This window comes from Quercus robur, chromosome 2 (assembly GCF_932294415.1).
Source record: "Quercus robur chromosome 2, dhQueRobu3.1, whole genome shotgun sequence".
NCBI classification, from domain to species: domain Eukaryota; kingdom Viridiplantae; phylum Streptophyta; class Magnoliopsida; order Fagales; family Fagaceae; genus Quercus; species Quercus robur.
In genome coordinates this window covers 54,846,033-54,859,055 of record NC_065535.1, presented here as the reverse complement: position 1 = coordinate 54,859,055, position 13,023 = coordinate 54,846,033, and the positions used below count along the sequence as shown (strand labels likewise).

At 36.3% G+C, this 13,023-nt stretch overlaps 1 protein-coding gene across 1 annotated transcript; it reads left to right on the top strand.

Moving 5' to 3' along the window:
• Positions 1-1,086: 1,086 nt before the first annotated feature.
• LOC126714047 (transcription factor MYB114-like) lies at positions 1,087-5,343 on the top strand. Its single transcript, XM_050414035.1, has 3 exons — positions 1,087-1,335; positions 1,612-1,741; positions 4,516-5,343. Exons 1-3 carry the CDS (start codon positions 1,218-1,220, stop codon positions 5,009-5,011), a joined length of 744 nt encoding a protein of 247 aa, XP_050269992.1. The 5' UTR covers positions 1,087-1,217; the 3' UTR covers positions 5,012-5,343.
• Positions 5,344-13,023: the final 7,680 nt, after the last annotated feature.

The following is a 13,023-nucleotide window of genomic DNA, read 5'->3' as shown; positions in this document are numbered from 1 at the left end:
GTAGAATTTGAGGATTCTATAAATTTTGAAGTTTTAAGTTTTGGGGTTTTTGGTATTCGCGTCTCGGTAGGTTGATTTTAATTCTTCACCTTAAATGTTTTTTATTTAGGTTCATGTGATTTTTTGTTTTCTTATTAAAAGCTATGATTTTTTGTTGATTAATTATTTGTTTGGATTAATTTCAAATAATTATTTGTTTGGATTCAACATAAAAGATAATGGAGTTAAATATTATAATTTTGATATTGTTCCATGTTTTGAATTGTTTATATTGTTATTACTACGAGAAAGTCAAATTCCTACTCAAATTTGAAACTTAGCGTGTTTTCCTCATATCATGGTATTTGTTTCTATATTTGCAGTTTATATTATTTTTGAGTGTGTATATATATATATATATATATATATTAATGTTGCACAGAATTAGTAGGTTGAATGCTCCGGCTTCGGTGGGCTACTAGTGGCTATGGAAGATATTGATGTTGCACAGAAAATGTAATCAAATGGTGGATTTGTCAAAATTCACCTCCAATAAAAAGATATTGAATAAAATTATAGCCTTATGCTACAATAAATATTGTAGTTAAATTTTGTCCTATAAATAATAAGTCTCTAAATATTAAGTTAATAGATTTTTCTTCTAAAAAAAAACAGTTGATAGATTAACAAACAAGAACTAATTAATATATGTACTTAAAAAAGAAGAAGTTAAGATAACAATTTCCGGCTTACAGCAAGTTTTAAGCGTATAAAAAGTAAATGGATTCCATATTTGAGAGTACACCATAAATAAAAAGTTTTAATAGTTGAGGCACAGAATTAATAGTAATCTTAAATTAAGAAGATATAAATAAGAAATAAAAACCAACCATTAGGAAGAAATTTATTTATAATGTTTAACCTGAGTTTCCAACCCCATCGCATGTCGCACCACAATTAGCCCCACGACTCACCTCGTGGCGAAGCCTGGAACGCATATGAAAGTTGTGAATATCGAGGACGCACGTCAATCGATAAAAATTTTAAAGGTCGGGACCCTGCTAACTGTGCTGTCTACCGTATAGCTATAAAGGGATACATTACTGACCAAAGAAAAGCGTATACCAGAAAAAGAAAAGTAAGTGTAACCCACGCGAACTTAGTTACGCTTTTTACTAAAAGAAGAGTCACTTTACAAACGTGCCTTTTATACCTCCAGTTGGGAGGAAACGTTTAACATGGAGGGCTCTTTCGGTGTGAGAAAAGGTGCATGGTCTGAGGAGGAAGATATTCTACTTAAGCAATGCATTCAGAAGCACGGTGAAGGAAAATGGCACCTGGTTCCTGTCAGTGCAGGTATTATTCTAGAATCTAGAGTGAGTGAGATTGATTTCTCTTTTTTCTTTGGTAAACCAAGTTCTTTTTGCTTATGTCTCTTCTGTCTTTTGTTACAATCTTGATGTGGTTTATTGCGGTGGTCTATGTAAAAATGATAAAAGCAGCAACTCACAATATGCTATATCAGAGTTGTTGCGAAAATCATGATTATAAAAGATCTCTTCTTGAGTAATTTAAAGAAAAACTAAGCTATGTTTTAATTAAATAATGCAATATGTTTCATGCAATTTGCAGGCTTAAATAGATGTAGGAAAAGCTGCAGACTGAGGTGGTTGAACTACCTGAAGCCAAATATCAAGAGAGGAAACTTCGGCACAGACGAAGTTGATCTTATGCTCAGGCTTCATAAGCTGCTAGGTAACAGGCAAGTCTCGCTAGCAAATAATAATAACTCCAAACACAGAATGTCATTAGTTAAGACTACTGCAGCTTACTGCAGATACGAAAACCATTAAAGAACCAAAGATTAATTAATTTAAAATTTGGGTGAAAACTAGGACAACTAATTCCAAGCTCTCTCGATCTGTCTTTGAAGTTTTCTTTAGAGCTCTTTGTTGTAGGAGAAGGAAGTGAAAAGATGTCATCATAACCTTGCGGACAACAACTATAATAATTATTAATGGTGATACTGTAGGGGGATTTAAATTTTGAATTTCTCTGGTTGGTGATGATGTTTGTTACATTTAATTGTAATGTTTTTTCTTATCTTAGAGATGGGGGACAGAGCCAAGTATTGGTCCAAGGGGGCCTTAGACCTCCTAAGGTTTAGAAAAAAAAAAAAAACTTCTAAATTTAAGGCTGATTTAGAATTTGAGCCTTAAAAAATTAAACTTGGCCCCTTGAACTATAAAATATTCCAAATAACAACAAAAGTTAACTCAAAAAATATTAAAATAGGCCGAAGAACAACAAAACTACCGTAGGGGATCATGTTATTTTGCCATTTGATCTTGACTTATTCCCTTGCTAGAAAATAAATAAATAAAATTCTCTCTCCATACATGAATATTTTTTTTAATTAATAGTCCTATGAGTTCCTTGACATTTATCATTATATAGCTAAAACGGTTAATATAAGAAAGATGCCTCCCTTAATGGCCTCTGAACAATCTGGTATCCTTCTTAATCCTCATGTCCTAAACAGGGGCGGCTTGATACATTTAGGGGCCTTAGGCGAAAATTGACTTGAGACTTTTCATATATTTAAATATGATTTTTTTATATAAAAAAATTAATATTACTTAAATTCTATAATTTTGTTTTAGATGCAAAATTATTAATTAACCATGTAAAATCTTTTTTTCTTTAGAAAATTTATAGACACAAAAAAATTGACTAAACTTTGCACAGTTGTTGATGTGACAGATTGGTAATGGTAAGTAAAAATGTGATGTTAGTGATAGACCTAGGTGAAAACTAGTAAAAGTTTGCTAGATCAACTGTTGTGAAATTCTTTGTATATTGCTTTTCTTTTCTTTTATTTTTTTGTGAAAAGTGTTAGATTCACAATATTTCACAACAAATCCTAAATATTAAGTTGTTACTGGTTCTAATTTAAACCCACTATTGAAATTACTTTTTTCCCCACCAATAACAGCCAGTAACAACTTTCTATTTAGAATTTGTTATAAAAAATATTGTGAACGTAACATTTTTTTTTCTTGTTTTTTATTTGATAAAAGAATGTTATTTTATTTATTGGCTAATATTTTTTGTGCTTAATAAATAAGATTATAATATAAAAAATTGTTGTGTTGGCCAAAATTTGGGGGCCTTTTTCTACTTGGGGCCTTAGACGACCGCCTCACTTACTTTCATACTAGAGCCGGCCCTGGTCCTAAAGCAGTAGGACAGAATGGTCAAGTCAAGATCACATTTTAGATATCGTTACAACTCTCATCCTTTCTACGTCACTTCCTACAACTTTTTGAAGGCAGTTTGATACGCATTGATGTTCACACAATAAATAGATTACCTTCTCCAAATTAATCATAACCACAAGCAATGAAAAAGGAGTTCAATGCACTTGGAAAGACTCATACATATTGTTTGGTTGATGTAGCTCTAGGGAAATCTGCTATTGGAGGTCAATAGGCATAAAAAAAAAATCAAGACTCATTTTGTTGGATTTTTTAGCTATACATTCCAGTTAAATGGTTCATATAGAAAAATAGGATTATGAATAGACATTTGCTCTTATTTCTTATCTCCTCTGTGTGCACACGCTAATCGAAGTTGTTACCTTTCGACATTGGCTATTCTTTCAAATGGATATAAAGAATGACTTCCTCAATGGTTATTTAAGTAAATAGGTCTATATGTAGCCTCTTCCTAAACTTTTACATCCACACCATGAGATCTATCATCTTTGTCGAGCTTATACGGCCTCAGGTAGACTTCTTGGACTTGGTTTGCTAAGTTCAACTCCACAATTTCTTGCCTTGGTATTCTACCAGTTCCTATTATTTTATCCTTTTCATTCTTTGCACTAACCATGACACTATGTTGACGAAATGATTATCACTGAAGATGACTTAGACAGTTAGACGGTATCTTGAAACTCAAGCAATTTCCCAGTCTGCAATTTTAAGACAGGATCTTGGTATATATGCTTAGTTATTTTCTTGGAGTTGAGATCTCTTTTTCTTTAGCTTGTTACTAATTAAAAAACATCAAATATGCATTGGATCTTCTCTCGTACTAGACTCACTAACAGCAAAATTGCTAACACTCCAACAAAGTCCAACACTTGTTTCACCCCACAGGCCACAAGGTTGTTAGTCGTTTTGTGATGCCGCACTTCACAGACAACCCATTAGGAGTCTTGTTTAATAAAATATAATTTTTCACTCTCTTTTATTTTTAGTTTAAATATAAAATTTGATAATTACGGTAATTATTAGTAGGAATTTATTACAATTGTCTTAGTAAACTGAAGAATATGATTCTCAAAAAAAAAAAAAAAAAGTATAGAGATTCTAGTTTAAATACAGCTCCTTCCTCGCTAAAAACCTAAAGTCATTTGCCACTAATTTTTTCCCTTATTGTTTATGCATGATTACATGGTCTTCTTTAGTAAACAGATTAAAAGTTAATCAATAATTGTTTGAACTTTTCTTTTTTTCTTTTTTTGTATAGATGGTCACTTATTGCAGGTAGACTTCCGGGAAGAACAGCTAATGATGTGAAAAACTATTGGAATACACACCTCCTCAAAAAGGGAAGTTCACACATCACCAAGCTGAAAGAAAAGCCCCAAGATATGGTGAAAGTGAACGTAATAAAGCCACAACCTCGGACCTTCTCCAAAAACTTAACTTGGTTAAGTGGGAAACCTGCAATTGTAGGAAGCTTTCAAAAAAAGGAAGATATCAGAGACATATCTCAAACACCAATGCAATCGGAGAGTAGGATTAACTGGTGGGAAAGCTTGTCAAATTGCGCGGAACTTGATGAGAGAGCCACATGTACGCAATGTGGCAGGTTGAATGAAGTGCCCAAAGAAACCTTTTGGGCGGAGGAAATGGTACCAGAGGCAAAAGTTGTGGGGGACACTCTAGATGAGGATGTCCTGAATTATTGGGGTGACTTATCTCTTGATATGGACCTTTGGGAGGTTCTCAATGCAGAATAGGAATAATCATATAAGGCAAAAAAAAAAAAAAAAAAAAAAAAACTTGTTTTACAATGTACGTGTGTATAAAACATACTACTGTGTAAAACAAACACCGCCCCTAGTGTAATAGTCTTTATATAGTTTTTCTTACTATTATCGATCCCGTGTTTTTCCTTATTATTATTGTCCAAATTAATTGGATGTGTGGAGATTTATGAAATAAACGGACTAGAGGTGGTGTTTATGACAGTTTAAAGTCTATCTTTATGTTTCCAATGTACAGACAGTTCCTGTACTGAATTCGTTTTATAATTTGTCTACACTCTACTCTTGTTATTTATTGTGGTCTATTGGAATGACTATAGCTGTTGAGATAAGAATATGGACCAACTTCTACGTATATACTTTTGCATAGAGCCTTAGCTTATACATGGCTCCACACAATTTTTCTTTCTTGAGGAATGCTCCAAAAGTTTTATTGAATTTACACCATCATTTTGAGTTTATACGTGGCATTTCATAGCCAAATCTATGATAGTATTTAAAAAACAAAGTCGCATTAAAATCCCTTCCAATCTTATAAGGATAAAAATGATTAAAATAAATTGTTTCCCTCTATCTTCTTTCATTAGTTTTATTGTCCGACAGAGAGAAATGAGCCCCAGGAGGGCTAGCCTAGTGGGTGAGATCCCGCATGCAAGCACAAGGTCCCTTGTTCGAGTTGTGGCGGGTACTATGTGGGGGGTGGGCTCCTAGCTTGCATTACGCCTCATCTGCTGGCTCTCTTGGGGTGCTAGGATGAGGTCTGTGGCACCCCGGTCACAGTAGCTATGGCTTAATCCAACATTCCTTAGTGTGGGGGTGTCCCTATGAGGTCATGCCTTAGTGGGTAAGTCACATATGGTCGCCCTCGCCCCCCTCTTTTGATTATCAAAAAAAAAAAAGACTGAGAGAAATGAGGTGACAATTTTACTAATGTGACAAATTTGTTAAATATTATAACTAACAATTTCACACACATATATGTACAAGGGTTAAGGAACACGGTCCCCAAAATTTTGAAATTTCCCTTTATATATAATTATTTTAATACTTTCAAAATTTAGCTTACAAAAATAAAAGTTGTCCCCCCCAAATATTTGAATTATTTGAATTAGTCCAATGATACTCTTAAAAAAAATAATTGGTCTAATAATTATAGAAACATAACTTTATTTATCTCAATTTTATTTTTTATTGTAAAATGTACCTTTTTTTTTTTTTTGAAAAACCAGACCTTGAAGCCTGGGAATTTATTCAAATCAGAAAAATTAATGGACATCCCTTAAAACAAGAGGGACAATGTCTGAGGGAATGTCTTCCAACCGGACCTGTAGACTTAACACTAAGTTCACTTTCTTGAATTTTTTTTCTAAATGACAATAAATATTAAAAAATTTAGTTAATTGTCACATTTCAAAACAATTTTGAAAACTAGCATCTCGAGTATCTAAAACTCGAGTTCCAAGATAAAACTCGAGTTTTTAAGTCTCGATTTGTAAGTGGATTAAGTTAAATTGGGAAAAAAATCAAGCTGAAAATCGAGTTTTAAAAACTCGATTTCCATTAATTGAGAAAAAACGCCGCTATAGGTCTGTAAAACGTCACTATAGGTCTTAAAAACGCCACTATAGGACCCCTTAAACCTGTACTTATAAAAAATTTTTGCAGAAAAACGCCGCTATAGGGCTTTAAAACGTCACTGTAAGGCTTAAAAACGCCACTATAGGTGAAATTTTTTTGCATGGAAATCGAGTTTTAAAGACTCGAGATCTATGTGGCATTTCACACTCGCAAGACGAGTCTTTTGGACTCGAGTTATAATATGGATCTCGAGTTTCAAAAACTCGAGATGTTAGTTTTCTAAATTGTTTGAAAACGTGCCTAACTAACTAATTTGAATGGTTGAAGAAATCTGATATGCACAATACCTCTCACTTTCTTTGCTAGAGCATCGGCGATTGAGTTACAAATTACGTGGTACATGATGAAATTCTACCAACTGAAAACCCGAAACTAGTGCACGAATGTCCTCTAAAATAGTTCCATAACTAGCCAGATCGCTAGTGGCTTTGTTAAGCGCATTGATGATCACAACTGAGTCACCTTCAAACACCACTCGAGACAGGCCAATCTCTACTACGAATTGCACAGCTCAGCAGCAAGCTAGAGCCTTCACATCTGCTACTGATTGAGGTAGAGGGATAGTCATTGAAAGAGCTCCTATTGCTTCCCCAACATAGTCACGCACAATCACTCTAATGCCTGCTGAATTAGATGAGCTGAAGGTAGCCGCATCGAAGTTAACCTTATAAATATCATGGTCAGGGGGTCGCCACTGCTGCATAATGGCTGGACCTGGGGGTGCTGGGACCCATTCTGGGCTACAAGGTATTCTTGGAGAAGGTTGCCTGCCATACTGCACAAATTGGAGAAAGGATGAACAGACTGCCCAAAGTGACTATCATTTTGTCTGTTCCACAAGAGCGAGGCTATGATTGAGAAGAGCTCCAGTCTAAAATCATCCTGAGATTGCATGACCATGGAGAGGAGATCGTTGAAGGACACAGGCTGGGATGATACATCTTGGTTGAACCAGTCCAGTGAGCGCCATACACATGATATTTCTTTGCAATGCCAGAGAGCATGCAGAGGTGAAAGCTCGAAAATGTGTTAAAAACACAAGAGTTGTTTGGACCCCAAATTAAAAGATTACGGCTAGATTGCTTTTACTCTAACTTATCTAAGTGTGGAAACAAAAGTAAATGAAATGCAATCAACCGATACTACTTTAGTGTATAAACATGAACAACAAACAATAAAAGTAAAGCACAAGAGTAAGGGAAGAGATATGCAAATACAAGATAACATGGCGATGTGTTATCAAAGAGGAAACCGAAGAACTCGGCGAAAAACCTCTCTGTCACCCTCCAAGCGGTAAATTGATCCACTAGACAATAAGTTAGGATACACGAATAACAAGAGACCTTCCAAGCCTAATTTACCCAATGTACCTAAGCCCTCCAAGCTCCTACTCCAATAAGACTTCTCGGAACCGTGTCTTGTCTAGTTTTTCGGATCCTGCAATATGCCCAATTGCATCCGCCAAACCTCACTGGCTTCTTTTGGCAAATCCCCAAAGCTTCCCAACTTCCAAAACACTCTCTCCACTTTGAAAAAGTGTGGGTTGTGTTTGGGTATAAATTTCCTCTCAAGGTATGATAATGGGAGAGGGAAGGAGAAGAGGCTACAATGATTTCTCACTAAGGATGAGTAGCACTTTCTCTAAAAGATGGGTATGTGTGTTGTAGAAAACCTATCTAGGGTTTTTCTCTCTGAATGGCATTCTTACACTTTTGTGGGTAATGAGGGTATATATAGTATAGGTGAAGGGTAAGAAAGTCACACTTAAAATTCCTCTAGGTAGAGAGTCTCATGGGTATCTCGCGGGAAGGCCTTATCAGCGAAATTGATAACCTGGCATAACTCTTCAACTTCCAGTCATGTGCTTCTCACATGCCCTTTTCGCAGAAACCCTTTTCGTGAATTTCTCGCGAGCTAGTTGCGAAATGCACTGACTTTCATTTCATACTCGATTCTTTACCAACTTTATACTAAACCCAATACAATAAAATCCCACAAAATACAAGGAACAAAATTAAAGTAATTACAACACTTTTTGTCATGGAATAAAGCCAACATAAAACATAGTTGTAAATCACAACTTTAAAAGAGGATCCTTGGGTAATTCTTTGCAGCCTTCACAAGTTGCTGTTGTGACAATGTGACATCGATTGAGGTTTGCCATGGTTGGTAAAGCATTATTGCAAGCTTTCCAAATGAAATGCTTAATTTTATTTGGAGCTCGAAGATGCCAAATGCTTTTCCAAAAATGCCTCTGAGCTTCCGGATTTGAAGTACCTGCACTAGAAGCCGAATCGCAAGATACAAGCAATTTATAAGCACTACTGGTAGTGAACATACCCGAAGGTGTATAAGCCCAAATGATGTGGTTAGGGGAGAGCCTTTCACTTAGTGGAATGCCTAAGATTGCCGAAGCTTCATGAGGTAGAAAATCTGTTGCACCAAATCAGCTTTCCACACTACACTATCATGGTCTATGACCTCACTGACCTTAGAATCTGTAAGGTTGAATTTATTTAATCATGTGTTGGCTTTATTCCGTGCCAAATTTTCTTGTATTTTAGCAATTAGATACCCTATATTTAGGTGGGAATCATGTAAGGGTTGTGTGTAAGAGAGTGTGAAGAAAACTCAATATGTGTGCAAATCAAAGGAGTTTCGTGACTAGATCTCGCGACTAACTCGCGACTGGCAAGTTGCCAAAGTGGCACACGTATGAAGCATGCAGGGAACTAAAGGATCACGACAGCTGGAGCACTATAGAAAAAAAATATATAGTTTAGCCAGGCAGTTAGCTCGCGACTTGTTCTAGTCACGAGGTTGAGTCACTAGAATGCCCTGTTTGAAAACTGACTTTTCACATTCCTCACATACACTATTATAAATACCCTTATATCCACAAAATGTAGAGAGCTTCCAGAGAGAACTTTGAGAGAGAAAGCCTAGAGAAAAATAAGATTGACTCATCCACAATCTTCATCATTTGATTCTTTAAATTCCTCTACTCTCACCCTCTCCATTAACATATCCTTGAAAGGTACATTTTGCCAAATCCTTATCTCATCATACCCATATTAGTGAGGAGGTATTTTGGTACTTGGGAAACAGTTCAGAGATGACTAATTTACTTGGTTAATGCAATGGGCTTATTATGGGATTCGGGAAGCTAAAGAAGACAAGGTTAAGTGTAACCCTGTTGGAGCAAGAAGTTTGGAGGGCTTAGGTGCATTGGGTAGATTCGGCTTGGAGGGTCTTCTACTATTCATGTATCTCAACTGTATTATTTAGTGGATCATTTGATCGCTTGGAGGGCGGCGGAGAGGTTTTTTGCCGAGTTCTTCGGTTTCCTCTTCAATAACATGTGTCAATGTTATCTTTATATTTGTATCTCTCTTCCCTTACTCTTTACCTTTTAATTGCTACTGTGTTTGTGATTAATTATGGTTTAGAGTGTTTTGTCTATTTGGTTATAGCTTATATACATCATTCCGCACATATATTGTTTGTGTATAAACTTGTGTTGGTATTGTTAATATTGGGGGTCTAAACATTCATTAGTGTTTTACACACTAGTTGAACTTTCAGAATCAGTTGCCATCTGAGGGATTGGGGAGATGACAGACTTGCTCGACTGTGCAGGTTGCCACTTATCCCTTTTAATTCGCACTGATTCACCATTTCCAATACGCCAAACCAACCCTTTTCGGATCACATCTCTCACACTAAGGATGCTTTTCCACGCATAAGACCCAACAATTGAGTCTTTGGCCTCTAAAATAAAGCAGTCCAGGAAAAATATAGCCTTGAATACATGATGACACAAGGAGTCCGAATTATTAATCATACGCTAAACTTGCTTAGCTAGTAGTGCATCATTGAACTTCTCAATTTCTTTAAAGCGCAAACCACCTACTTCTTTGGCCTTAAATAATTTCTCCCACTTCACCCAATGAACCTTCCTATTATTACCACTATATCCCTACCAAAACTTACGTATTAAGACCTCCAACTCTTTTATATGCCCCTTTGGAAACTTGAAACAACTTATCGTATATCGATTTTATTAAGACTTCCCTCCCAGCTTGGAATAAAAGCTTTTCCTTCCACCCTTGGAGTTTTTTCCACACCCTTTCCTTCAAATAAATGAAGCTTTGCTTCTTTGCTTGGCCTACAAGAGCGGGAAGACCCAAATATTTTTCATATTGTCTGATAGTTGGAACACCCAGAAGTTGTTGGATCCGAACCTGGGTTTTATGAAAGGTATTGGAACTAAAAAAAATATTTGTCTTGTCACGATTAATTTTTTGCACTGACTCTTTCTCATAAACAACTAGGATATCAAGGATTTTTTGACATTCATCCTCCTTTGCTTGACAAAATAGCACACTATCATCTGCAAAAAAAAATGTGAAATCCTTGGGCCGTTTCTGCAAATTGCTACACCTTGAATGAGTCCCTCAACTTCAGCTTTGTTAATCAAACTTTGGAGTCCCATTGTACACATGAGAAATAAATATGGAGATAGTGGGTCCCCCTGTCGCAATCCCCTACTTGGTTTGATGTTTCCTACAGGTTGCCCATTAAGAAGCACAGAGTAAGAGACAGATCTTAAACAAGACATAATAATACTTACCATCTTTTCCCCGAGTCCCAAATGCTGCATGATTTTTTCCAAGAAAACTCATTCCATCTAGTCATAAGCTTTGCTCATGTCCAGTTTGAGTGCCATATATCCCAACTTCCCTTGGGTCTTTCTTTTAAGATAATACAATGTTTCAAATGCCACACGGATATTATCAGAAATTAGTCTTCCCGACAAGAAAGCACTTTGGGATTCAGGAATAGCTTGAACTAGGAATTTTTCAGCCGATTCACCACAATTTTAGAAATGAGTTTATAAATGACATTACACAAGCTTATTGGCCGAAAATCAGAAACCTTTTTTGGATGTTTGATTTTTGGGATCAATGTAATAAAAGAGCTATTAAAGGATTCATGAATAACACCGGTGTTAAGGGCCTTAAGAACAACTGCAGTTACGTCATCACCCACAATATGCCAGAAAGACTTATAAAAAATGGGAGACATATCGTCGGGCCCTGGAGCAATAAGTGATGCCATTTGTTTGAGTACAAGCTAGACCTCCATTGCTTGAAAGTCTCAGGCTAAGAAACTTGTTGCTTCCTCAGTCATGGTTGGTTGGATGCCATTTAAAATCTCCTCAAAAATTGCTGGGTCAGAGGATGTAAAGATGGAGTTGAAATACTGCACAAGCACACTGCCCATCCGAGTTTCCTCATCCACCCACACCCCTAACTTGTCTTCCAAGCCCTCAATAAAATTACGGTGATTCTATTGGGTGACACGATAGTGGAAGAACCTGGTTTTACTGTCTCCTTCCTTGAGCCAGGCATTGCCAAACCTCTGTTTCCACATGCTCTCCTCCCTGTTTTTGAGACTTTGAATATCCCCCCTCAGCTTATATATCATCTCTGGATTGGTTCTGTAGCACCCATTCTCCTCAGCAACCTTCAGCTCCTTAAGTTTTTTAGTTAAAGAATTCCGAACATGGCCAAACGTGTTTTTATTCCACACCTTTAGGTTGTCTTGGTAGGCCTGAATTTTGTCATTGAACCTCCAAATCGAATCAGTAACAGTTTGGTTTCCCCATGAATCTTGCACTACTGCCTCAATAGAATTGTCTTTCAACCACATGGACTAGAAGCGAAATGGCCGACCCCTCCTATAGAAGTGCTTGAGTTCAGAATTCGAAACAAGTAGAAGTGGTTTATGGTCTGAGTGGAAGGCCTCAAGATGATGAATACGAGTAGCCAAGAAGTGGAGAATCCAATCTATTGATGCCACACCTCTATCCAATCGAACCCAAACATTTTGGTCACCTGGTCTACGATTACACCAAGTGAAAGGAAAACCATTGAAGCCAAGGTTCTTTAGACGTCAGTCATCCAATGCATCCCTAAATCCCTGCATTTGTCTTTTAGGGTGTTCCAACCATCCTGGCTTCTCTTCAGCAAACAATGTTTCATTAAAATCTCCCAAACAATATTTCATTTGTCTTTGTAGGCTCTACTTCAATATGAGTTTTCTTATTGTGTGCAAAAAGCATATTTGACCATTTTGGTTGCCCACCTATATTTTGGCATCTTGCAAATATGTAGATACGTAGAGCCTTCTATTGTCTGAGGTCATCCAATATGATATCTTTTGCAATATTTTACAACTAGCCTTCCTAAATCCTGATACTTATATGATCATTTTTCCGTTATTATACATATGTTGATAATTAAGACCGTTTACCGTTTGACAGAGACCTTATTTATCGAACT